General features: G+C 30.2%; 2 protein-coding genes across 2 annotated transcripts; one reads left to right on the top strand and one right to left on the bottom strand.

Annotated features, from left to right (window-relative positions):
- Positions 1-926: 926 nt before the first annotated feature.
- On the top strand, positions 927-11,557 carry LOC123299235 (phosphatidylinositide phosphatase SAC2). The gene is made up of 10 exons (XM_044881548.1): positions 927-1,030; positions 2,111-2,790; positions 3,055-3,400; positions 4,201-4,393; positions 4,457-4,622; positions 4,862-5,094; positions 8,700-8,758; positions 8,823-8,988; positions 9,077-9,423; positions 10,243-11,557. Exons 1-10 carry the CDS (start codon positions 934-936, stop codon positions 11,475-11,477), a joined length of 3,522 nt encoding a protein of 1,173 aa, XP_044737483.1. The 5' UTR covers positions 927-933; the 3' UTR covers positions 11,478-11,557.
- Positions 11,558-17,572: 6,015 nt separating this feature from the next.
- Positions 17,573-26,153, bottom strand: LOC123293678 (sodium channel protein Nach-like). Its single transcript, XM_044874568.1, has 10 exons — positions 26,146-26,153; positions 23,697-23,786; positions 23,425-23,625; positions 21,713-22,021; positions 20,929-20,959; positions 20,443-20,725; positions 19,921-20,053; positions 18,918-19,000; positions 18,095-18,366; positions 17,573-17,778 (listed from the first exon to the last, which is right to left on the bottom strand). Exons 1-10 carry the CDS (start codon positions 26,151-26,153, stop codon positions 17,659-17,661), a joined length of 1,530 nt encoding a protein of 509 aa, XP_044730503.1. The 3' UTR covers positions 17,573-17,658.
- Positions 26,154-26,501: the final 348 nt, after the last annotated feature.

Consider the following 26,501-nt stretch of genomic DNA (forward strand, 5'->3'; position numbering starts at 1 on the left):
AAAAGTCGCGAGTTCTGTAATTATCGAGATTAAAATTCGAACTTTGTATTGGATTAAATTGAATTTCGTCAGAGTCATGCCACCGGCTAAAATTTATTTTGAATTTACGAGATATGGTTTTTTGTTTTGGCTACCCAGCGTTTTTAATTTGCGACCCAAATACTGAGCTGATCTATACTGATTTAAATATAAAATGGCGAAGAGAGTAAACATATAGGTAAGAACATGTAATTAAATGGCATAAAAAAGGAATTTCTATCAAGATTTTTGTTTGTTTATGCCATGGAGATAGATGTTTATACGTTCTTCAACCGCCATTACAGTGTCACCTATAATTTCTTGGAATTGCGAATAAGAACTTACATCTTCGATAAATAATCCCTTTTGTTCAAAACAACATTAATACACACCATAAGTTTTGCCCTCACCAACTCTGGTGACAATTTGACGCCACTCAAAAGAACACGGTTAAATTTTAACATTTCATTGGAATTTTATTGCATGGTTGGTAGGTAGATAAAGTTCGTGCACATTATTTTTGTATCGGAAAATTTTGAACGGCGGGCGAGTCGTTAAAATTTCTTAATCTGTCTTGTGTTTTATCTGACGTTGTCAAGCACAAAAAATAGAAGAAAGTGTTCCCGAATAGCCAGATTCCACTCTTTTTGGAAAATTGGGCCAAACATACAATGTTTGTGTAGAGCTATTTCTAAAGTTTTGTTTTTTCTTACACATCCGGTATATCTAGTTCAGCTTGAAAAGTACCTACTTAAATCCATTTTTTTGAAACATTATGGAAGTGTGCAAATTACTTCAACAATTGTGTAATAGATGGCCTGGATGTTGATATCTAATGATGGCGATGTTATTGTTTTGAGAGAATGACAGTTCGTCTAATCAAAATTTAATATTTATTAAATTTTAATAAAAAAAATGGAATTATTTCGTACAGATAATTATTACATATTTATTAGTGGTGAATATAGTTTATGGTTTGATCGACTTACAGGCGAATTAACACCAAAAACAGGTAAATTTTCTTAATTATATTGAAAAATATTTGTCAAAAAATTATTAAACTGTTGTCAATTACAATGTAAAACATCAGGATCGTATCAAAAAAAATTTTTAGTATATGAATTCACCTTAAACGTTGATATATTGTTAAACCCATTGTTGCTACGACCCTGATAAATGTAATCAATACATATTGGCCTATTTATTTTGTTTACACCCCCTTAAATAAATTATTTTGTTACTGTAAATAAAAAAAATATACAAAAGAAATCAATTGATTATTTGTTCCAAGGCTATGCCTTAACTAATATGCGAATCTGGATAACGAGTATCTTAAAAAATGCTATAAGTTCTATATCGATCTAGCTACATTTGTGGTTCTTTTATCACTTCCCTGCGGTTTTTTTTTATCACAAATAGTTTGTCTTTGTAACTAAGGTGGAAACGTTTCAGATAAAAGCTGCTTGTTTTTGTGATACAAATAGTTTTTGCATTTACAAAACTTTGCTATCTTTTTCTATTTAAGAATTAGAAAATAAATATAAGTTATTTCTTTTGAATCTAGCCAATTCTTAATATTCGGCGTTTCTCTCTAAGAAACAAGTCCGATTCTTGGCTAAGAAATCCATGAGCAAAGGTAAATTCGAAATAGAAATTTATTTAATCTTAAAAGAAGATAAAGTAAACTTGAACCATAACGATCAATTCAAACATTATTCTAAAATGCCTAAAAGTTAAGGTTGATCGATTAGTTCAGTTTTAATTGGCGAAAAAACATTGCTTATTCAACTATGCAAAAGTTAGTATACCGTATGCTGTTTTTTCAAGTTGTATGTTAAATGTTTACGGGTTTAAAATCGTATCAGTTTAGCCCGAAATAGAATCCAATTGGTTCATTTTTCGCAAACACTGACAAAACCTAACATAATTTTTTTTGTTTAACTATGTCACGATGATCGATGTGCAAATAGTACCTATGAAGGATTCGAATGTTCAAGATTGACTCTAGCGCAAATTGAATCAATTGATAGACTTTCCCTTGAACATTTGCTTTCCATTACAATTAATTATATAAAAAAAAATTCTTTGACAGGATGGGATTTAGTCTCAGCCGAAGATCCAACATGTCTAGGAGTATGTCATGGAATTGTGGGTAAAATCGAATCCCCAAATGTATTCGATACACGTTTAATTATAATTAAAGAATGTTCTCCAGTGGGTCATCTACATGGCAATCACGTTGTATACAAGATCAAATCCATTGCATTTCTACAATTAGGCAACGAAAACATTGATCTACATTTACAAAAATGTCATAAACACAAAACAGATGGAAACACTATTCAATCATTCTCAGCATCAACACAATCTGTACGAACATCGAATCAACCCACAAGTTTATTTGAATTACCAAAAAATAGTACAGCGTTTACGAAAACATGGGGTGCGCTGAAGTCAGCTGGGAATACAGTGAAAAATACAACTCAGCAAGCTGCAGCGATTGCCACGTCCCAAGTGAAACAAACTGTTAAGCGAAAAGATAATGTGAAAGATCGGGCTCGATTTGAAAAACGAATTATCGATGAGTTACATAAAATTTTCACAGATACGGATTCTTTTTACTTTTCCCGTACGGGTGATATTACAAATTCGTTGGAGCGTCAATGCCAATTACAAAAAGAGGATAAAATTGATCCAAAGGCATTGTGGAAAACTGTGGATGATCGATTTTTTTGGAACAAACATATGTTACATGATTTAATATCATTTAATGTAAGTATTTTCTTTTTATGTAAGAATTAGCCGATTCTTGCGATTTTAAACGCAAATCCCAAAAAAAAATCAGGCAGATAATATTTTCCTTCTGACTTTTACATTCCTCTTTCATTTATTAGATCAAAAGAGTCAAAATCGTGTTCTTGTAATTTTCACTGTAGTCAAAGACGATACTTTAAAGTTAATTATTAGTATTATCTGTCAGGCTCATCGAAATCTCCACAGATTAATATATTTATAAAAGCTCTTTTTATCTTACAGAATTCGTTAGCCGATCCATGGATTTTACCAATAATCCAAGGTTTTGTACAAATTGAACATTGTAAAGTTGAAGTAGGATTTGATAATTTAGGCAATGAAATTTATGAACCTCGTTATGAGACATTTACATTAAGTTTAATATCACGTCGAAGTCGATATCGTGCTGGTACGCGATACAAACGACGTGGCGTCGATGATGATGGTTATTGTGCAAATTACGTAGAAACTGAACAAATGGTATCGTATCACCATCATCAAGTATCATTTGTACAAGTACGTGGTTCGGTGCCAATATATTGGTCACAGCCTGGTTATAAATACCGGCCACCACCACGATTGGATCGAAGTAAGTATTTAAACGGGTTTCTTTATTTATAATTTCATAATTTTATAATAATTTGTGACATGTTTCGATTTTTTTTAAACCATCTTCAAACCGGTTTAAATTTAGACAGTTTAAAATGGTTTAAAACATCGAAACATATCATACATTATTGTAAAATTATAATTTTAACTTTACATATATAGAACTTCGTCAATTAATACATATATAGAACTTCGTCAATAATTTCATTCTGGCGAGTCTACTAAACTTTCTCCCTACGAATTTTTTCGAAAGTGCTGCGTTTTCATATGAGCACGATAACGGCATATTTAGGCTATCGGTCTGAAAAAACGCAGCAGGATACTTGTCGAACACTATGACCACTTGGTAACATTAATAAATTATTAAAAAATTCAGCAAATTCGGCATGCTCGAGGTGATAGACAAGGTTATCGGTGCAGTATTTTTGTGGGACAAAAAATTTTCTTGTATAATAATTATTAATGTTATCAAGTGGTCATACTGTGCGACGAATTCCCTGGCGCGTTTTGTCAGATCGATAGCTTAAACATGCCAATATCGTGCTCATGTGAAAACGCAGCACTTTCGAAGAACGTCATAGAGAGAAAGTTTGGTAGACTCGCCAAAACAAAGCCACTCACGAAGTTTAAAGTATGTATTAATCATTTAACAAAGCACTGTTTCTGTTCCACGGTCTAATAAAAAGTGTGAAATTACAGTTGTGTAATCAATATCTAATAACATCACTGAGATCGCTAGTTTTTAAAAATTGCTTAATACGCTTATTTTTTGTCCGATAGGTGAAGAAGAAACACAAATCGCATTTGATAAACATTTCAATAATGAATTACAAATGTATGGACCGATATGTATTGTAAATTTAGTCGAACAAAGTGGTAAAGAAAAAGTGATATTTGATGCATATTCAAATCATGTTTTTAAATATAACCATAAAGATGTTACTTACGTCACATTTGATTTTCATGAATATTGGTAAGTTTTTATTGACCACACTGTTTGAACTTTTTTTTAAAATTTAATAATTTTTTATTTCAGCCGTGGTATGCATTTTGAAAATGTTTCAATTTTAATAAATGCAATTGCAGATGTTATACGTGATATGAATTATTGTTGGAAGGATAAAGAGGGACAAATTTGTTCACAAACTGGGGTGTTTCGAATTAATTGTATGGACTGTTTGGATCGAACGAATGTTGTACAGGTAAAATTTAAGCTGTAATTGTAATTTTAAGTTGATATCTTAGATTTGGGTCTTAGATTTGAAAGAAATCATTTTAGATCTTAGATTTGAAAGAAATCATCGTCAGTAGCTAAACCATTTCATTTCCCGATGTTATTTTTCTGTTTTTTTTTTTTTTTTTTTTTTTTTTTTTTTTTTTTTTTCTTTCTTTGTATATAAAAAAAAAAGAGAAATATCTAATAAATTTCTTTTTGTTACAGACCGCATTAGGTAAAGCTGTAATGGAAATACAATTTACAAAGTTAGGTTTAATTCCACCCGAAGGAATAATGCCAGCATCTATACGTAATACTTTTCAATTGTTATGGGCCAATAATGGTGATATTATTAGTAAACAGTATGCTGGTACAAATGCGCTTAAAGGTGATTACACGCGTACTGGTGAACGTAAATTTACTGGTATCATGAAAGATGGTGTAAATTCAGCAAATCGGTAAGTTATTTTAATTATCCAAAAAAGAGTATTGCAATCATTTCGCCATGAAAATCGATACGCAGTAACGACGTTAAAATGAATTCTTATGGTTATATTTTACTCTGATGTATTCAATTTAATTATACATAAGAAATTATGGTATAGCAGTATTGAGACGAGAAATAGTTTAGTCAAATCAGCAATCATTTTTTAATTTTTTTAAGAACTAATGATACAAAAAAAATTATTAATAAATTTTTTATCTCTTTCGTTTTATCCGAGGTACTTCCTCTTCACATTTGCTTGGATAAAGAAGGTTTTATTGTACAATAATTTACGTAACCTGAGAATAGGGTATTATCGTTAGTCAAAAATAAATCATAAAATTTGAAAAAAGTTAAAATTTATGTAAAAATATACTTAAATATTCTGATTTCGAGTCATAAAAGCAGATTTTTCTTTTAAAATATTAAAATTAAAATTCGTAATTTTTAAACTGTATATCACGTGACCTAAAACGCGGGCAAGCCCTGCTGTGATGTCATAGCAGTATGAGTCATAGACCATCAGTTAGTTTAGTGCAGACAGTTAGGTATAATATATACATAGATAAGTATTTATATTTATATTATAATCAGATGTCTATGAATATATCAGTCAAAATTATGTGTGTTATTTCGTATAGTGATACCCATATTACGTCATCAAATTGGATGGCCGCGTTTTTGACAGTTTAAAAAAAGTTAAAATTTAATTTATGTTTTTGGCAAGAAAGCGTGTGTATTTTTCCGAAATAAATTTTTTGTGGCTTTTTATTAACAAAATCAACATTTTGAAATACTTTTTCAAAAATAGTGGAATACCCTATTGCGTGTGCGCTGAGACGAATAATTATGTATCGTTACAAGTCCATGTAATTTTCAATAATTTAAAGGTAAAGTAGGGGAACTATAAATAAATTTAAGAAAAATAATGATTAACTATGACCCTTGATACTGCTATACTACTTTAACCTATTACAAATTGAGTGCTGCAACTATATATTGGCATTTTACAAATTGTTTCCGAAGATAGAAGCTACGAGGCAAAAACCACGCATATCGATATTTTTTTAGCGAAATGATTGCGATAGCAAGATTTTTAAAATTATATGTTTTTAAGATATTATCTCGTACATTTTATGGATATGTATCGACAATGTTGTCTAGATTTGATGCTTGGTACACCAATCAATTTAAATGATATATTAACACAAACCACCATGTTTAATAATATACGAACAGTTGGTAATATTGCTAATGAATTAATACCATTAAATGCTCCATCATATATACCAGAATTAGCTTTCGGTGTTGAAATACAATTAGCTAATGCCATGTATTATATGGCAAGGTTAGTTAATAATATTTTCCATAAAAATTAAAAATTATTCATCTCTTATTTGATTGGAAGTTATCATATTTCATTATTTTTTCTTTATTTAATATTGTTATTTTCATTTAAATAAAAAGCTTGTTTTTTTTTCTAATTCGAATTTTTATTTTCTTTTTAAATTGAGTACTAACAAGGTATGTCATGTGATTCTGAAACTTGCGAGTATTTTCGCTATTATTATTAAGTATCAGTAATATCACCAAAGATTATTAATTATTAAGCGCTCTTCAAATTACCGAAGATATCGAGATGTGTTTTTAATAGAATACTTTAGTTCTTAAAAAATCCACAGGCAGTTTCATTATTATTTATCCTTAAAATTGACATTTCGATACTAAAAATTGATATTTTATCTGTTCGGCTGGACTACACAGTATTGGACATCACCGCTGTTTCCTATCGGAATAATATTATCTTAGCAAGTCACTCAGATATATATAAAATAAAAATTTTATTCACCATTACGCTCAACCATTATACCATGTGCACCTGCATGATATATTGGATGGGGAAGAGTTAGCTCCCATAAATGATACATTTGCAGCATGTTGGTTAGTGATTTTATGTAATAGTTGTTTAATATTTTTATAAGATTGTAAGCTGTATTTAATGAAAATATGATCACAATATAGGAGGGAAAATACTTTTAGGCAGAATGGAATTAACTTAAATTTAAAGTTGCTTGCTTTTGAGAAAAACGGGCCAGTTGTTGTTTCCTTTGCTTAAGTAACGGGGCCTGTGTAAAAACTATTCAAATTTCCATATTTATGATTCGCTTTTTTCATGTTTTCACTTATAGTTTGCTTTCACTTAAAGTACATAATAATAATTATAATAATACATAAGAGTACCGCAAATGGGTCCCAACCAACTAAACCAAGATTTCCACTGTGCCCTCCATGAGAACAATCTATCACCCGAAGAGGCGAGACGTCTCACGTAAGAAGCCCACATCTTCTCTGTCGGAATTTCTTCTAGAATTGATGGATTCGAGGCCACTTACCCAAATAAACTAAACCTAACTCCCTGCAGGTTTTTGCAGGTGCAAATAACATGTATGGAGGTTTCATCGTCCTCCATACAGGCCGTACAACTGCGATCATCAGAGATTCCCATGTTATGAAGGTGGTAGTTCAATTGACAGTGTCCTAATAAATTTCGATTTTTGCCCCAATTCCTAGATCAGTTTTTTGTATTTTTAAAATACGTATTTTCGACTACCAAGTAGTCATCATCAGTAAGAATTAGCTAGTGAATGTTACTCTTTGCTAATTTGGTGGCGGACTGCACTTACTGATGATGACTACTTGGTAGTCGAAAATACGTATTTTAAAAATACAAAAAACTGATCTAGGAATTGGGGCAAAAATCGAAATTTATTTCGACATATTCTAGAGTTCTCATTTATTATCTTCGATAATATTTATATGACAGTGTCCTGTCAAGAATCTCACCACGCTTCTCAATTGTGCTCTACTGAGTTCCAGGGGAATGGCCTAGCTGTGGTTTTACAGAATTTGGAATAAAGAATGCCCTGCACAAAGTCCCAGTAATCAAGATGGGCTTGTCGTAGCTATTCCTTGATTCGATAAATTATGAGCATCTTGCCATGGGACTAGACTCAGGTGAAAGGGGCATTGGAGACTACTCCTCTCATGCCAACGAATTCGCTGCTTCGGTACCCAGTTCAGCCTGACTCTTATTCTAAAGTCCACAAAATATGGTTTGAAATCTGCGACTGACGTCGTTTCAGGTGTTGCTCTGCCAATTATTATCATTCTCCTACCAACAGTCTTGGTTTCTTTGCTTACCGATTTACAAGTGTTTACCCGTGTGACTGGCATTATTCCAGAATTTTAGATGTACAACTAACGGTAGATTGAATTACAAATTATAGCTAAAGTTGAATGAAATGTATCTGTAATACTTCTGGAATGATAGAGAATTTGAAAAAAAAAAAGGTTAATCAAAATACGTCTAATTGGCTTCAAGTATTATGCATTATTTATGGTTTTAAGTTAATATTAACCTTATAACATAACTTTTAATAAATAGCACAAAGTGAGTGTTGTTTTGAAATTGCTAAGATTGTTGAAAAAATAACAATTTTTCAGAAGTAGCTTAAGGAAATTTCGCACCTATGTTAGTTATATTTGATCGTTAAAATTTATATTAACTAAATCTTTTAGGTATTATTTGAGTCGATTTAAGGACTCATATCGACAAGGAACAATCGACATAATGCTTGGTAAGATATTTAATTTATAGTGTCTTTAAACAAGATTATATTTAACGTTTTTATTTTTTCGTAGGACATGCCGTATCGGAGGATATTTTTTCGGATCGTAATGTTTTCGAAGAAGATAGTGCAATTACAGCTGAACACGTTAAATTATTAATCGAGGATAGTAAAAAATTATTAATCAGTGATCCTGAATTTGTGCTAGGATCTTGGGGCTTAATTGATGCTGATCCCAGGTACATTTTAATTTCAATTATTCAACAATAGTTTATTAACAATGCGAATTTTTTTAAATTTAATAATGTTTTTTATAAACTTTTTTAGTTCTGGTGATCCTATGGAAACCGAAATGGATGCAATATTAATTTTAACAAAAGATTCATACTACGTTGCTGATTACGATGAGCAAATCGATAAAGTTACAAAATATCAGCGAGTTTTATTGGAGGATATTACGTTGCTAGAATTTGGTTTAGCTGACATAACAACTCCGGCTGCCGCGATTTCATCATTATTTAAAAATTCATCTTCTGCCCGCTCCCAACATCATTGTATTCGTATTAATTATAAAGTGGCAAATGTCGATGGCTATTATCATATGTTCCGTGCTACAAATTTACGATTCTTTAATAATATGGCTGTTGTTATTAAGAACGAGGAAGAAATTATAGGTAAGTCAACCAAATTTTTGAAAATTTTATAGCCTAATAGATAGCCTGGCTACAAACTTGACAATCTGGAAAATCTAAGAATTATTAAAAAATCTTTGAAAGTACCCAACAATAAAATGGATTTAAGGTATACATGATTTTGAGATTTTATCAGTAAGTAAGAAAGAACGATTTTTTCAAAGGGTCCTCTTGTAAATTCCAAAAAATCGAAAAAAATTGTCTCCAAATTCAATACGATGCACTGTATTTAAAGTAGTTTTAACAAAAAAAATTACAAAAATCAGGTTTATTTGATGACTGAATGCATAGTTTCTGAGATATGTTTAAAAATCTCATACAAAGAGCGATTTGTAGAATCGATTTTGGACATTTTCCTAGATGATACTTATCCAATAGTCAAATGAACTGGATTTTTGTGATTTTTTGGTAGCTAGGACCCTCTATAAGAAACGAAAGCTAAGACAACATTTTTTTTTAATTTTTTGTAGTTCTAAGTTGATGATTAAATATCCAGAAAGCAGGTACAAGGAAAATTGTAAAAACATGATAATTTGATCACCGTACAATTTTCGAAATATTATCTGAAATTCTATGAGGAAAAATATAAAAATCTAGTGTATTTGGCCAAAAATGCCACCTTCTTAATTTTAATTACGTAAAAATTGTGGCTTTAAATAATACATTTTAAAATCGGGACTCATTAGAGAATCTAATTCTTGTGGCCACCGTCATCATTTACCTCTCCGTATCTTTACTTAACGCAAAATTTTGTCTAGCTGAAGACATACATAATTTTAAGTATTTTTTTCTTTGTTTTAGAATCACTAAAAGCAATTTGCGAAGCATTTTTGGTTGCTCTCGATATATGTGGTTTACCATCCGTTCCGTATTATCAAGGGCAGAAATTAGATCGTCGTAAATCAAAAGTAATTGGTGGTTCGAACACTTATTTAGATGTTACAGCAACGTTACCACATTTAACACGTAATGTAAGCGAAACACAATTACTTGCATTAAAAACTGTCGGTACGAAAGCATTATCAAATGTCAGCGAACAATTCTCTAAATTAAATCGATTTGGCCAAAATTTCAATACGAAGAAAACTGTAAAAAGTGCTCAAGCGAAATTTACTGTCGGTAAATCTTCCACACTATCTTCGTCAAGTAACAGTGATTCCGAAGAAGATTGTGATATATCTATATTTCAACCGCAAGAACCAGTTACACCCTCGGGAACACCCTTGGGAACTCCCATGGGAAACAATGAAATTGAAGATAACCCATCAGGCGAACCCAAATCAATGTCCATAGATTTGGATCACTTGGAAGAAAATGAAGATATACACCAACCACTTCCCGATACATTTCTACCAAGCGTTGGGATTGTAATGCGATCTCATGTTGATGGAGCACCTGGAGGTAATTCTGGAAGTGGACGTGACCCCGTTACACTGAAATCCAAAGAAAATATGATGACAAATGACAATTTATCGAATGTGGACATGTTATCCAGTGTTATTCAAAATGTTTCATTACAAACGACCTCACACGAACAAACTTCATTCGAACAAAATCGATCCCCAACCCCAGAAATTACAGTAACTCAAGACAATAAACCTCCAAAGCCACCAAATACTCTAAAATTGGATCGTAAATTAAGCCATTCGTCTGGAGAAGTCAATGATGCACCTCCTGATGACAGTACAATTGGAACTAGTACACTTGGTGGCGGCTCAATGAACCATGTTAGCGAACAAATGAATATAAGTACGTCACAAAGTGAATCAGCGCTGAAACAGCATTTTAAATCAGGCATAACAAATATAACAAGTCCTGTGGCGAATGTTACCAAAGATTTAGTTCTATCACCTTTCTCTAAAATAGCAAAAGGAATGCAACATTTAGGTGCAAACTTGGATCCACGTAAAATCGCAAAAACTTCAAATACATCAAGTGGACCATTGGTGCGGCAAATTACTGATAGGGAATACGAAGAACATCGGAAATTACAAGAAAAATGGCGAAAATGTAATACAAGATTAATTGCGCTATAATTTTATACGAATGGGTGAGAAATAGTTTGTGATTGTTTCCTCTCTCTAAACGTGTCTTTTTAATTTTATTTATATTTTATTTTGCGATTATTTTTTTTAATTTTGGAAATTAGATTTTAAACTGTGATTGATTTTTTTCATTATTTTATTTATTTTTTATTAAAGTGAAACTTCTTTAGTAACATAAATATTATCAAAGATAATAAATGAGAACTCGAATTAAATTTCGGATTCCCCCGGAGGATTCCATTCGGAGGATATTTCGAATTAAATTTCGATTCCCCCATAATTTAATAGATCAATTTTTGTATATTATATAAATACGTAGGTAGTATATGTTACTCTATCTTACATTGCTAATTTGAAGACGGTCTGCTCCCAACCCTAGCGAATTGGGTAAACTGGAAAAATTTGGGTGATGAAGTAATGAACTTGGATAAGAGACCTAATCCAAATTCGAATTGAATAAAAATTTCAAAGTTAAAGTTGAATTTTTAGAATTAATAATGGAGTTTGAAATATTCGGTCACAATTTCTACTCCGTGCATTCACGAATTTTTATATTATGTATATATGAAATATACATAGTATATTAAGTTTAGTCCCAAGTTTGTAACGTTTAAAAATATTGATGCTACGAAAAAAAATTTGGTATAGGTGTTCATAGAATCACCTTATTAGTCCATTTCCGGTTGTCTGTCCGTCTGACTGTCAACACGATAACTCAAAAGAGAAAAGAGATATCAAGCGGAAATTTTTATAGCATATTAGGATGTAAAAAGTGAGGCCGAGTTCCTGAGATACAACAAAAGTTTAAATGTACAAAATGTTACTTATAAAAAAATAAATAACTTTTGTTTGAAACATTTTCTTGTAAACACCACTGTTTACCCACAAGGGCGCCAATTAGGTGCAAATTTTATAGTGTATTAATATGGGAATATCAGTTATGTGTGTGTGGCTAAGTGAATATCTTTTTTTATTTACGTGACGTCAAAAAACAAACGATTGCGTCATCAACACTGTCTATACATGGTATTTCTACAATTAACTCAGTCAATTGTTTGTTTTCACTTGTTTTTCTCAAAATTCTGGCTGTTTTAAGAATTTTATAGTCTCGAATTAAACTGAAGAAGTTTCACTTTGATCTAATGACTATTTTCAGTCCAAGACACCATTTTATTTTATAGTTAATTTTAAAATCATACAAACAGGACAGTATTATGTAAAAAAAAGAATAGATTTTATAAAATTTTTTTAATTTTTTTAAAAACATTAGCGGATGTTGGCCAAAATTAGTATTGATTATATCCACCCATTCTGTTGGGTTAATCAACTCAATGTAAGGGGGGGGGGTATATTTCTAGTTGATTAGCTTCAAAATTGTAGAGGTCTAGAAATGGGTACTGTCTATTTAAAAAAAAATTATTTAAGACTACTGATTAGAAAAGTGTCTTTTGACGTCTAACTATTAGACGCTTGGCTCATAAGAATATTATTTTTAAGTAACTGTGAGTGTTTTCTGCATAAATAAATAATTTAAATGTGAAAAATTTCATAGATAATCAGAAGTTAATCGTTTACAAGTAATAAGAAACTTCATTATTAAGTGACGTGATTTAAAATTTTCGCATTGAAATTTTTTTTTATGAAGAAAAAAAATTAAATTATGTTTCCTAAATTGTAAAATTCATGGCTTTCATTAGTGATCGCTTTCTATTTCTATCGTAAAAGTGTGATATAAATTATTGTAGGGATCGTAATAATTGTATATTAGATCACGTGTGTAAATAGAGGCCTGTAAAAGTCGTTAAAATAGAATAACGACGTCAATTTTGTTGAAATTTCTTATATTTAAAATATTTTTATAAATGTTAAACATTTTTTGTGATTTTGTTTTTTCTTCTCCATCCGTAATTTTTATAGAAAAATATTTTAATATTCACATTTATTAAGAACGAAATAATCTTTCCTACCAGAGTAGGTTATCATTTTATAGTTCTAAAAAAACGAGCAATCGAAAATTCCCTCCATCTTTTAAAATAAATTTAAGAGTCCCGAAATCTTTAAGAACCGAGTTTAGGTTAACGGTTAACAACATCCTACTTTCCCTTTACCAAAGTAGGTTTTTATATATTCTAGAAAAGTAACCATAATTCTTTGTTTCTCAACGATTGTCAGTTAAAAAAGTTCTCACTGTCATGTTATGCCATGCGCTTAGATTAAAAAATTCGTTCTTAATAATTAATTAATGCAAGTTTAGTCTTCCTGAATTGGAAAAATCAATAATAAATTGATAGTTTGTTTTCCACTATCAAATTTGAACCAATTTCACACATTCCAAGTATTGTTTCCCGAATTTTGAAAATATTTGTGCACAATTACACTTTTTTAAAATTATAAAACATGAACAATACATTCATTCGTTGTTAGACAATTATTCTAGTTAAATTTTTATTTTAAAATCAGGGTTTAAAAAATAATTTTAGTTCATATACGACCATTTTCTTCACTTATTGTTAATTGGGAACTGAATCGATTTCGATTTAAAGGTCGATTCAGATTCAAAAATAAGTTCCAAAAATATATTAGAAAATAATATCGATTTTTGAAATATACTATTTGATTCTTCACGGTTTTTGCTAGCTAGGAACGATTTTAGCAATATGTGAAGAAATTTTAGGTTAATAACTATTTAAAATGGATCTAAAACCAAAATGGTATAATAACATAGCGGTAATAAGTTAGAGAAGGTAAAAAACAAGAAATTCAAGAAGTTGCATTTTCGTTCTCAAATATCCATTTCGGTTTTTTTTTTCATTTTATGTATCAAACACAGATGTCTATACCACAAAGTTAGATAGCTAACTTACCGCTGGTTTACGTAAAACGCAAATTATAATTTTGTTGGTAAAACGAGACGCTTAAGACTCACTAAGATTACGGTGATATAGCCACGAATGAAGAGCAGTAGCCAATCAACGCGCTGCTTTTCTAACTATTACTCCAATTTCGATAAAACTCGTTTCTTTTTTGTTTTTAATTTGGATAAAAATCATTATAAAGGTAATTCGTGCTTAAAAATCACTTGAACGTACAGTTTTGAGATATTTCTTTTAATTATACGAGGAAAAATACGAAAATAAAGTTTATTTGTCCTAAAATTTTACTTTTTGAAGACGTTCGGTCAAGAACTTAAGTTTGGCTTTAGTCTGTATTCATTTTTTTGTAAATCGGGGAAAATTGGTTCTTGTGGCAACCTGTTATAACATGGTACTTGCTTTGCAAATTAGAAGGAAAATGCGATGAAAGAAGAAACCCTGTGTAGATAAATATCTGTGTCATTAGGTTTTATTCTGAAGGAGTTTTATTTATTGCTCGAAGTAAATCATATTTAAACTTTCTTTTCTTTATATTTTAAGTACCTAACTTAATTATAGATCGGGCGATTTTAACAGAAAAAATAGAATAGCAGAATACAACCTGTCTTTTAAATGTTCAAAAATATGATAGTTTTCATTGTGGAATCCGAAATTTTATAGGGTCGTAGGTGTTACATAGCGAAGGGGGTTAAAAAATAGCTTATGTCCGTAACTTGAAAGACATAAAGGAAAGTTTTTATTACAATATTATTCTTCATGGAGTTTCAAACAAAGTTTTTTATGCTTTTTTTTTCTACTAGAAATTACTTACAATACTTTAGTTCCGAATATGAGATATATTTTACTCCCCTGCGTTATTAGTTCTGTTAAAATCGCCTGATCTATTATGTTGAATGCCAGAAAGAACAATTTTAGTTTAATTGTATTAAAAATTGTTAATTTTATTTATTGTTATTTATTAATGTTTAGGGTTCATTCTGTATCTTTAAAAAGAAAAGGAACAAAACCCTTTATTGTCTCAAGTTTATAGATTATGTGTACAGATGCTCTAAAGTTAAAAAAGTGCTAAAAGTCAATTAAAAAAAAATTAAATCCTATTAAATTCTTATTGCGATAAAATGATCACAATTTAATTGTTGTAGGACCATAAATAGTCCGAGAGTCAGTTCTGAATTTCATACATCAATTGAGTAAATTTTCCTTTTGTGTTTTATATAGTCTCTTCTAGACCACCACAAAATAGTGACTGACTCATAGACGAATTTCATTTGACTCTCTGGATAAAAGATTTTTTGTAATTTTGTAATATTTATGTAAAACAAAACAAATCATTGTTATTTTTTACTTGCGTAGATTTTTTTAACAAATAACCAATTCGAAAAATATGCGCCTCACAAAATATTGCCTTTTTAGAATATACAAATTATTGTTTTATAATTTTTTGTTTTTGGAAAAATGATTTTTAAATCGGTTAGAACAGTTTTTTATTACAAAGATTGTTCGGCAAAAATGTTTAAATGTCTAAATTATGAGCGTAGCTAGGATTTTATTTAGGGGGAAATTTTTTTTTGTAGTCCCACGTCTCCATGTAGTTTTAGAAGCGATTACATAGCTTAAAATAATACACAGCTATGGAATTCCAGCAGTAGTATGTATCGAAATGTATGCGAACTGCAAGCTACTTCGATATAAAACTATCGTAAGTACGGGTAACAAAGTACCAGCTCTCGTTTATAGGGCGGTGTTTAAAGTGGGTTCAATATTCTTTCTAGAAATGGTAAATAGTAGTTTCAAAATAAAAATGAAATCATCCAAATAAATAAAAAAATTCCACTTAATCTCAGATAATTATTGTAAAATTAAGTTTTGATTTAGATCAGATTTTTGTAAAAACAATCGAATATTTTTCAAAAAAAGGTTGAGCATTTTGATCTCCTTGGCTACGCTCATTTATTTAATTATTACTAGTAAATCGCAAATAAGAATAAAATAATTAGTTTATAATCGCTCACAATTGTTTAGAAAAATGCTTACAAAAAATGAAAAATGGAAAAAATTTAAAGCACATAATGATATGTATCTGTTGAATAAAACAAAAATTATTTCAATAGAAATTTACTGTTTTTATTTCATCTTACCTTTTGTACGAAACCTTACGAATAGAATTCAGCCAATGATGCAACTGCTGTTGTATTACACTTAAACTAAAAATTAAAACAATGAAAAATTTTTCAACCAAAACGTTGAGCTCAAAGATGGATATCTTTTAGATACCTTGAACTTCAGGGTCATATAAAAGCCACATCAAACTCGTTACTGATAATAGATAGAAGAATACTTTAAATTATAAAGTTGTTTCTTATAAAAAAGCAAAGATCTTTTCTACAATGTATAACATTTGATACTCTAATTGGAGTTTACAGATTTTCCCACTTTCACTCCAATCTTCTTGTTTGTGGAAATTTGGGGACACTCGCCAGGAAGAAACCTTAAGTTTTTTACTGGTATATGACAATTTAAATATATTTATAATAATTTTGCACAACTACTGATCACAACTTGGGTATAATTTATTTAAAATTGTACTTTATTTTTATATGATATATATAATAAAATTTTCATTGTGTTCGTAAATTAATTCAGCATACCTACTGGAAAAGTGTCTAATAAAGAAATGTTGACAGTTGGTTGATAAATAAACCGCGTCATAATAGTTACCTGTGTTAGTCAGTATGCTTTATTGAATTTACAATCACACTGATTGTAGCAGTCGAAAAGCCAATTGTATTGACTTGAGACTTGAAAGATGGTGTCATTGGTACATTTCTTTTAATAGAACTACACATTGATAGGAAACAGTTCGTCTTCCCTCAAATTACTTTTGAACGGTTTAAGAGAAATGGTTGAAATTTTTATTTGTATAAGAGGACTATAAAGCGTATTTTAAATTATCATAATTCTGCAAAAAAAAAAAAAAATACAACTTTTTTCCAAATTTGTTGCATTTGCCATGAAAAACTCTTTCAAATGAGAGATATCACTCGGCTTTTGATTCGTAAAAAACGTATTAGTTGTCTCCCACTTTCTTCTTTAAGGGGACAGCGTGGGTATTACCGTAAAATGATCCTTCTTATTAGTAGGTACTATATAATGAATTGAAAATTGAATCTGGTCTTGAACTGAAAATTTCGGCCTTTAATCTTGAATCGTTTCCAAGTAATTTGATGGTTGATGAACTTTTCTCATCACTGTATACAATTGGCTTTTTGATTTGAGATTATTTACACTTAAACTACAATTTACGGTAAGTATTCAACTCCAAATGGTGGATTGCGACTCTCCCAAACTACCTTCGAATAACTTGGAGGTGGCTTGTTATTCATTACATTAATTGGTTGTATTTTGTTTAAATTGGTTGGCTGAAACAAAAATTGATAATCGTTTTAGAGTTGGTTTGGCCAAAACATCACGAAGCATAAAATACTTCTGAAAATTCTAATAATTTTCATTATAATTAATTGCAAAATTATACCAGATAATCCAATGCTTGATAAATGGTAAGTAGCCTGGTAGTCTAAATTGGATCTACTCATAACGGGTCCACTACCTGCTTTAATTATTACGAATTAATACGCCAGATAGCGGGGTTGCATTTTAAAATAGGAAAGTGTTTTTGAAATCAATGCAAAATTTGAAACTACAATATTTATTTAAGTGCTACAATCTTGTACTTACATAAAATCCTTGTTGATAAGTAGAGTTAATTTTTTTCTCTTTTTGTAAAATTTTTATACCATTTCCTGGTTCAAACGGTTTTATAAAATATGGTACCAAACTCAAATCGTAATTGGGCATATGTATACGGGCATTTTCACGTTCGTACTGTTTCAATTCATATTTGTTACGATGTACCATACAAAAGGTACGAATTGTAAAATAATATATAATTTCCACGCCAGACAATAAACTAAATCCCAGAAATAAACCAGCTATACCACCAAAAGATACTGTAGGGAAAACATAGGTTATTTAATGTTGACAATTTGCTTAGATCTAATACCATAGAGCTATATAGGAAACACAATAAGTAAATTCTTGATCGCAGTAAGAAGGGTATATAGAAAGAGGAAGAGAAATTAATACATTATAGAAGACAGTCTCTCTACAGCCATACGCGCCTACTTTATCTGCCTCCCTCTACTGCGATCAACCGTTTGGCGGCAACTTCGCAGCTTTGTGGTATTATCTCTATGCAATTTTCTATTCTTACAAATCTATTCTTACTATTCTCTGGGTTTTCGTAGGCAAAATTAGCGAATCAAAATTTGCTTTTAGGGTTGTTTAAACACTTAATACTAGGACAAAACAACGTATTCGACTTTTATTCCAAATACTCAATAAAGTAAAAGTATAGGTATTTGTTTTTGAATACTTAGATTCTTAGCAGGTATTTTTTTTAAAAAATTATTTGGAAATCATCAGTTTACATTCAAATATATATTCGTAATGCAAAAAAATATTTCGCTGTGGTTTGTGAAACACTTAATTCTATTCGTACCTAATAAATCCACCCATCCAAAAATAACTTCTCGCTTGTACCGTATCATTGGTAATGATGTTAATTTTATTTTTAAAACTGCGCTATTAACGCCATTATTTTTTATTAGAAGAGCACCGTTCCTAATTAAAAATATTAATAAAAAATATTTAATTTTTTTTTTTATTAGAACTAATATAGTTAATTATTTAAATACTCAGTATATGCTAAAGTGTCAATGAGTGAATTGTTTTTTTGTCAGTCGTATATGTTCATTTAAAGAAAGTCATTGACCACAAAAGAGGTACAAGCAATTTATAGGAAGTTTGAAAGTCTCAAATTGGAAGTTGATGGGATAATATACGGTAGTCATATTTCCCCCTCATATATTATACAATTCTTAAAGTTTTTCTTCACATGTCATTTGGGGTTTCGCAGTAAATCCGCGAAAAAAGTCGTAGCGAATGTTTTCAAAATCTATTGTATTGCAAAAACGTTCAAATGAGCCATCACTCGATCATTTCTATTTAAAAAATCATATTTTTACCCCCCTTCCTTGCTTTGAGCGGTATTCTTTGAAGAAAATTCGTATTTCAGATCTTTACCATGAACCATTTGAAAGTAACTTGAACATTGCCGAACATTGGTCCCAGCACTGTACCTACATATATGAAGACAAAATTTACTTACCAGGAAAGGTAAGGAGTTGAGAAGAGAATGGTTGTCTCTAACAAAGCAACTATACTCAACCCAAAATTATACCTAAATTTCAAACAACTGTATCTCTGCGACAAATCATCGAATTTGGAACTGCAATAGCTCATTTCAATACTTGAACTTTCTAGTTTTGGAAAATTTTTGCTGCTCCGAATGCTTCCTGGATCGGGCACGGGGAGTTGAAAGGGTGAAAAATATTATCTTTAAAAATTTGATATGAAGTATATAATATTGGTCGGAGAAAATATGACTAAACTGTGATTAAAGGTACAACACTCTCCCATACTATATCAATACTTACTCGTACTCCATTAATTTTTCAACTTCATAAACTATGTTGAAACATCCCAACTCACAATGACATTTCTTCGAATCTAATATTTGTTCACTTTTATCGGCTATACATCCTAATCCTTTCAAAGTACAAAATTTTACGCCCTCTGGAAAAAAAAAAAACGTAACGTCGGCATGAGCGTAAAATTGTAATAGTTATGAGTGTGGACCGAAATAATGAAAAAATTATATAATTATATTAAAAATTTTCTCAGTAACTTTTTCTAATAATTTTTTTTCGATATCTAACCATCTCTGACGTTAGATAAAATATTAAGAATTGGCCCTATTTGTCAATTTGTAGTAGGCTGAGATTAATATCTTAAAAAACGGAACCCAAAATCTTGCATGACTGTAAAAAAATTCAAGTCGATATTCCTATTAATAACGAAAATATGAGGGTGTCTTCATCTTTAATGCAACAACCATAATATGCCACAGCGAAGCGTGACTGTATAGAGCTAGTAATAAATAAATAATTTGCTCAGTCTCTTACCTATTGGCGCGTAGAAAAATGGTATACAGCCACAATAATGCAGAGCTAAATCAATTCGACATTGTCTGGTACATGCATTGTACGTATAAATATTTCCGGGTTCACTTTTTATTTGAATTTCATCGGGAAATACGCATTTTCGTTGATGTATTGATAATTGCCTTGCATTTTCTGTCGTATATGTTTCTTTTATAGAAAATTCTAATTTATATATAGAAAATTCCCATTCTAATTGTGGTGGCATATCCATGGTGGGAATTTCCTCTTCGGTGTGAATAAAAATCTAAAAATATTAAGATTAAATATGCTAATATTCCGTAAGATGTATAAGCAAAATTCGTGATATGGCTGCGTCGAAATTATAATACCAGCCGTAAATATCGTAAATTATCCGTTTTAAATTCAGACATGGTACAGAAAACCAAAGGGCAGATATAAATCTCCAAAATCCATCCATCGGGAAAACTAAATAAATAGATAGTTTACTAATTTCGAACCCGGAACCCCTAACCATAAACTGGGGAGATTTAAGAATAAAAGATCTAAAAACTTTTGAAGTACTGCAAAACAAATTATTATTACCTTCTTTTTGCTAAGCCTTTAAAAACTTTCCTTTATAAATTTTCCTTTTTCCTAATCCTTTGCAAATTTAAAAAAAAATTTTCGGATCTTCCCTCTGTTTGAGCTTGTGATGGTGTGAGTACATGAATCTTTACCTATCGGACTAGTTTCCCTATTGCAACCATATAAAACAAGCTATAATTTTCTCCCCGAATTGGGTATATTGACTAGTAGGTATTATAATGCTAATTTAACATATCCATTTCGGACAGATTTTTCCAAAAACTCCTTCCGGGGTATAAAGTAAATTTTTTAAATGATGAAACAAAATGGTTCAAAACTACAAAAAAAAACTTACCCTACGAGGACGGGATTGTGTAATAAGACGGTATACAAAACCAAATGCCCAATTTTTGTTTGTTTCAGGAGGATAAAATATTTTAAATATTTTATCCTTTAATGATTCAGTTTGCCTAAAAACATTGGTAATTTTTATATATCAGTTTGTCTAAATATAACATTTACAATGCAGGAGTTAGGATAATTGAAAATGGGTTAGACTGTAGAGAATAAAATTCTTAATTAAATTAAACTACTAAATTAATAGTCCTTGCGGAATATTATTCATATACTTATACTGTTTTGAATTTTCTTCCCTACAAAGTATTTAGGAAAAATAGAAAATTTTATTAATGTAGAAATAGCATACCCAGGCCATTCTCGCATTGATTTCTTTGAATTGAATGAATGACACAGGCCATATTCTGTAAATACTGGAAATAAACCTTCTGGCCATTTGCAGCATTGCGTAGATTTACCTAGAAATTCGCATCCCTGATAGACATCGTTACATGATGCGTAAATATCAAATAATATTTTTTGAAAATTGTTTTGCGGTAGATTCAGATTATTAGTAAAATTTTTTATCGTTTTAATAGTCGAGTATGATAACGATGCTAAAGTATTATAAAAACTGAACTTGTAATCATATTCATCCATTGATTTATTTAGCCCTTCGCTGAAAATTAAAATTAAATTAAAATATATCTTAAAATTATTTTGCCTTTTTTTTTTTGGTAAAATTTGGACAATGAAAAAATAAACAGCATATCAACTGAGTATTTAACCCGCCAGCACTCGCGTCAACCATCCGGTAATCTTTAGTCGCGTGATGCAAGAATGGCTTGCTGTTAAATTTTCTTTAATTTACTGCGTAGGAATTTGAATACGTGAATAATTTTAGAACAAAAATCAAAATAATCTGAATCAAAATAAATTTCAACGATTTATACCACACAGGTTCGAATATCCGTAAACTAACGAAAATACACGAACATGCCCGAAAACTTTCGAAGTTAATATTTTTCTGCATACACCTTTAGTCTTGTGAAGAGAGAATTTCTCACAGAACTTGGTAAAATTTTTCAGGTTGAAAAAGTTTCAACCAAATTTGAAAAATAAACATTATTTATGCTTCAAATCAAGGAGTGAGCAAAATGCTCATAACACGAGGGCTGATGGGTTAAAAATGAAAAGTTTCTCGAAAAAATAACGCGTTTTTCCAATTGAACAATATTTGAGAAATAATGAAGATTTTGCAGCTATAGATTGCAATTTTTAAAGAGATTAGACCTTAATTGATCGCCCCTAATTGATTAGACCCTAATTGATTAAAGGATTTATATTATATTGTTGAATTTTTTGAAAGTTTGAAGCTTTTGCTAACAAGTTCATGACCACTTATGTCTTGGGGGAGGAAATTGAGAGCTGTATCAGCGATTTCCCATCAGAAAATATCTTTGCTAAGTTTTTTTTATAATCTCCTTATGACTTAATTATCCCATTATTTGGACTTTTAGCCTTGTGGAAATTTTTAACATTTAAATCTTGTTATATCAAGAAAGACATGTAGATTCACATGTCTATTTTGATTATAAATTTAACATTATTATCTAAATCATCTTTTATTGTTATTTATATTATTATTGTTTTTTATATTGTTATCTATAATATTTATATTTATATTTATTTTTATAGTTTATAATTTTATATATTTATGGTGTTTTACAGATTTATACAAACCCAGAATTAGTTACATATAATTTTCTATTTAGTACTTGAGATGAAACTTTTCTTTTTTTTTTCTTTTTTTTTCTGTATTTGTTTTTTTTGGAATCATATTAGTTATTACTTGTGTAAACATATATATTTTTATTTATGTATTTATTTATCCGTTCAATGCAACTGAACGCTTCTTTGTTATAATCGCTGTACGGTAGTCAAACAAATAAACGTTATTATTATTATTATTATTATTATTATATCAAGAATAAAAGATCATAGTTTAGTATTTTCTGACGCAATTTCCTCGTTTTAATTATCGTAATCTTATGCTTAGTATACGAAATAATACTTTATCACCTGGTTAACAATGCTTCAATTAATGCAGGATTTGCTGAATTTGCATCACATATTGTAATTGCTGGAAATTTAATTTTCCAACTATGAAAATCTGTATCTAAGCCCGTAATAGTTGGATTAGTTTGAAATTTTTCCCATAAACTGGATATAATAATTAAAGTTGTTATTATTCCAGCCAATACAAAACAAAACCATAAAAACCTTCAAATAATTGTATATTATTTTTAAAGTATTTCAAGAAAATAAATTAGCAAATAACTTTAAATTCATACTTTTCACGAAATGGACGACCTTTTTCGGCTATATATGGTACACCATGTAACGAAGAAGTTTCGAAGTATTCACGTTTTTGATAATCACAACTGATTTTCAAATATTTAAACAAATTTTTATAATTTACCATTGTTTTTCAAAAGAATTTTTACATTTTTTAATGGTAATAAATTTTGGTTTTTTAGTAAAATCAGTTTACATAATTTTCCAATAATGGTGATTAATACTTAAATTGTTGTTTATATTTATCACCATTGTTCAAAACTTTCTTTCTTATTTTCTATAGGATGTTTAACAAAAGTTTAGAGTATGGTAAATATACAGGTGGTGATAAAAAAACTACGACAAAACTTCTGATGAACTTCTGTTTACATTCCAGGGATATTTTAAATTATAACGGACTAAAACTATAAAATAATGAATAGTTATTAAAGTACTTGTAAGATTGGAAACGAAAAACATGGGGCGCATGCAATGTATAACTTTAAAGAGTGTAGAGTCTGCTGCATGCGCCACATGTTTTTCGTTTCCAATCTTACCAGCATTTTAAAAGATATTTATTATTTTATACTTTTTAGTCCATTATAAATTTTTTTTCTGCTGTTTAGGGCTATCTGAATGCATTGTCATCCACCTCTGAGCTGTGATCCAAATTTCAAGTCTCTAGCTTATCAGGAAGCTAGTTTAAAATCAATTACAAAATTCCATCCGAACCCTACCGTTCTTTATATTTATCATCTTCTGTTCGTGTTTTTTCTTCTTTTTTCACATTTTCATGGATTGTCTACGACTTCTGAGCTACGGTCCAAAATTCAAGTATCTAGCTTTTCGGCGGGAAGTTAGTTTAAAATCAATTACAAAATTCAACCCGGACATACAAAAAGCGATGTTAATAAAAACATGTTAAAACAAGTGAAAATAAACAATTGACTGAGTTAATTGTTAAAATACCATGTATAGTCAGTGTTGATTTCTTTATCACATTACATATACCAACATGTGACACATACATAACTGATAATCAAGTATAGTACATATTATAAAATTTCCGCCCTAATTGTCGCCCTCACGGGTAAACAAACAGTGATGTTTACGAAAAAATGTTTCAAACTAAAGTTGTTTAATTTTTGATAAGAAACATTTTTTACATTTAAACTTTTGTTCTATCTCTAACGGTTTACAAGATGGGTCCTACGGACCCAAGTCCCAATTGACCTATGATGCTCATTTACGAACTTGACCTCACTTTTTACGTCCTGAGTACGCTGTAAAAATTTCAGCTCGATATCTTTTTTCGTTTTTGAGTTATCGTGTCCACAGATGGATACACAAACAAATAATACAATCTTATAAGTGACGTATATGTTTGAAATAAAAAATGTTGTTGCTATGCAAATAATTGATACTATGTGCTATATATATATAACATATCAATTATGTTCTGAACTAATTTGCGCTGTCACGGGTAAACAATAATCTTTACAAAAAAATGTTTCAAACAAAAGTTGTTCATTTTTTTGTAAGGAACATTTTTTACATTTAAACTTTTATTCTATCTCTAACGGTTTACAAGATGGGTACTACGGACCCATGACCCAATTGACCCATGTTGCTCATTTACGAACTTGACCTCACTTATTACGTCCTAAGCACGCTGTAAAAATTTCAGCTTGATATCTCTTTTCGTTTTTGAGTAATCGTGACCACAGACGGACGGACGGACGGACGGACAACCGGAAATGGATTAATTAGGTGATTTTATGAACACCTATACCAATTTTTTTATTGTAGCATCAATATTTTTAGGCGTTACAAACTTGGGACTAAACTTATAATACTATGTATATTTCATATATACATGGTATAAATATGGATCTTGAATTGCAAATTTTTAAAAGAAAGTATAAAAATGGTAAAGTTATGCTATGCTGCCGCAAAATTGTGACGGTCGTGGGGTATTTGTAATAGTTCTGATTTAGATTTATGTGATATTTTTTATACGAGTATATATTTGAAGGCTTAAAACTTGGTTTCCTCGAAATGTATCGAAAACTGCACCTCGGCAATTTTCTTTGCAGTTCATTTGATTTATCTTTTAAATACCTTCATTTTGAGACATTTTATTTAACAGAACAACCTCTAGATAAACCGTAATTCATAGATTTATTATGTATAAAAATTACAATTGATAATGTAACAATTGCATGATTCAATTGTAATGAATAATTGAAGAGATTTTTATCAAATCGATATTATGACATAAAAAAAAAACTTTTTAATTGCTTTATTGGTATTATAAGAGCCGGTTCAAATCTATATATGCTGAATCTAGTTGTTGCATAAAGGTGGGTTCTACGCTAGTTACGGAAACCTTTAAAACGTACAGAGGTCTAAGGCAGGGATGTCAATTGTCTGCAATACTATTCGTACTATACATCAACGACTTACCGGAACATCTTGACAGTGTAAACACGATAAGCCCCTGTATAGGCAGTGAAGAAATCAAAGTCCTGATGTATGCCGATGATGTGGTTGTGTTATCTAGAACAGTAGGGGGAATGAGAAGAGCATTGAATTGTGTGAATGATTACTGTGATTTGTGGAAATTAAGGGTTAATGTAGCGAAAACTAAAGTGTTGGTAACATCGAAAGGTAATAGAATAAGCAAGAAGAAAGAATGGTGTATAAATGGGCAGCAAGTGGAAACTGTTAAAGTTTATAAATATTTGGGTGTGCATGTTTCGTGCAATGGTGAGTGGAAATTTCATCAAGAAAAGATGGTTTTGTCAGCAATGAATGCATGG

Source organism: Chrysoperla carnea, chromosome 1, assembly GCF_905475395.1.
Source record: "Chrysoperla carnea chromosome 1, inChrCarn1.1, whole genome shotgun sequence".
Classification (NCBI taxonomy): domain Eukaryota; kingdom Metazoa; phylum Arthropoda; class Insecta; order Neuroptera; family Chrysopidae; genus Chrysoperla; species Chrysoperla carnea.

Coding starts and splice junctions, on each gene's coding strand:
- LOC123293678 (XM_044874568.1), bottom strand. Junction 22,022..23,424: donor ATTGAAGCATTGTTAACCAG/GTGATAAAGTAT, acceptor TTTAATTTTCAG/CGAAGGGCTAAATAAATCAA. Junction 17,779..18,094: donor CTTATCAACAAGGATTTTAT/GTAAGTACAAGA, acceptor TTTTTGTTTCAG/CCAACCAATTTAAACAAAAT.
- LOC123299235 (XM_044881548.1), top strand. CDS start 934: ATGGAATTATTTCGTACAGATAATTATTACATATTTATTAGTGGTGAA. Junction 1,031..2,110: donor CGAATTAACACCAAAAACAG/GTAAATTTTCTT, acceptor ATTCTTTGACAG/GATGGGATTTAGTCTCAGCC. Junction 9,424..10,242: donor GAACGAGGAAGAAATTATAG/GTAAGTCAACCA, acceptor TCTTTGTTTTAG/AATCACTAAAAGCAATTTGC.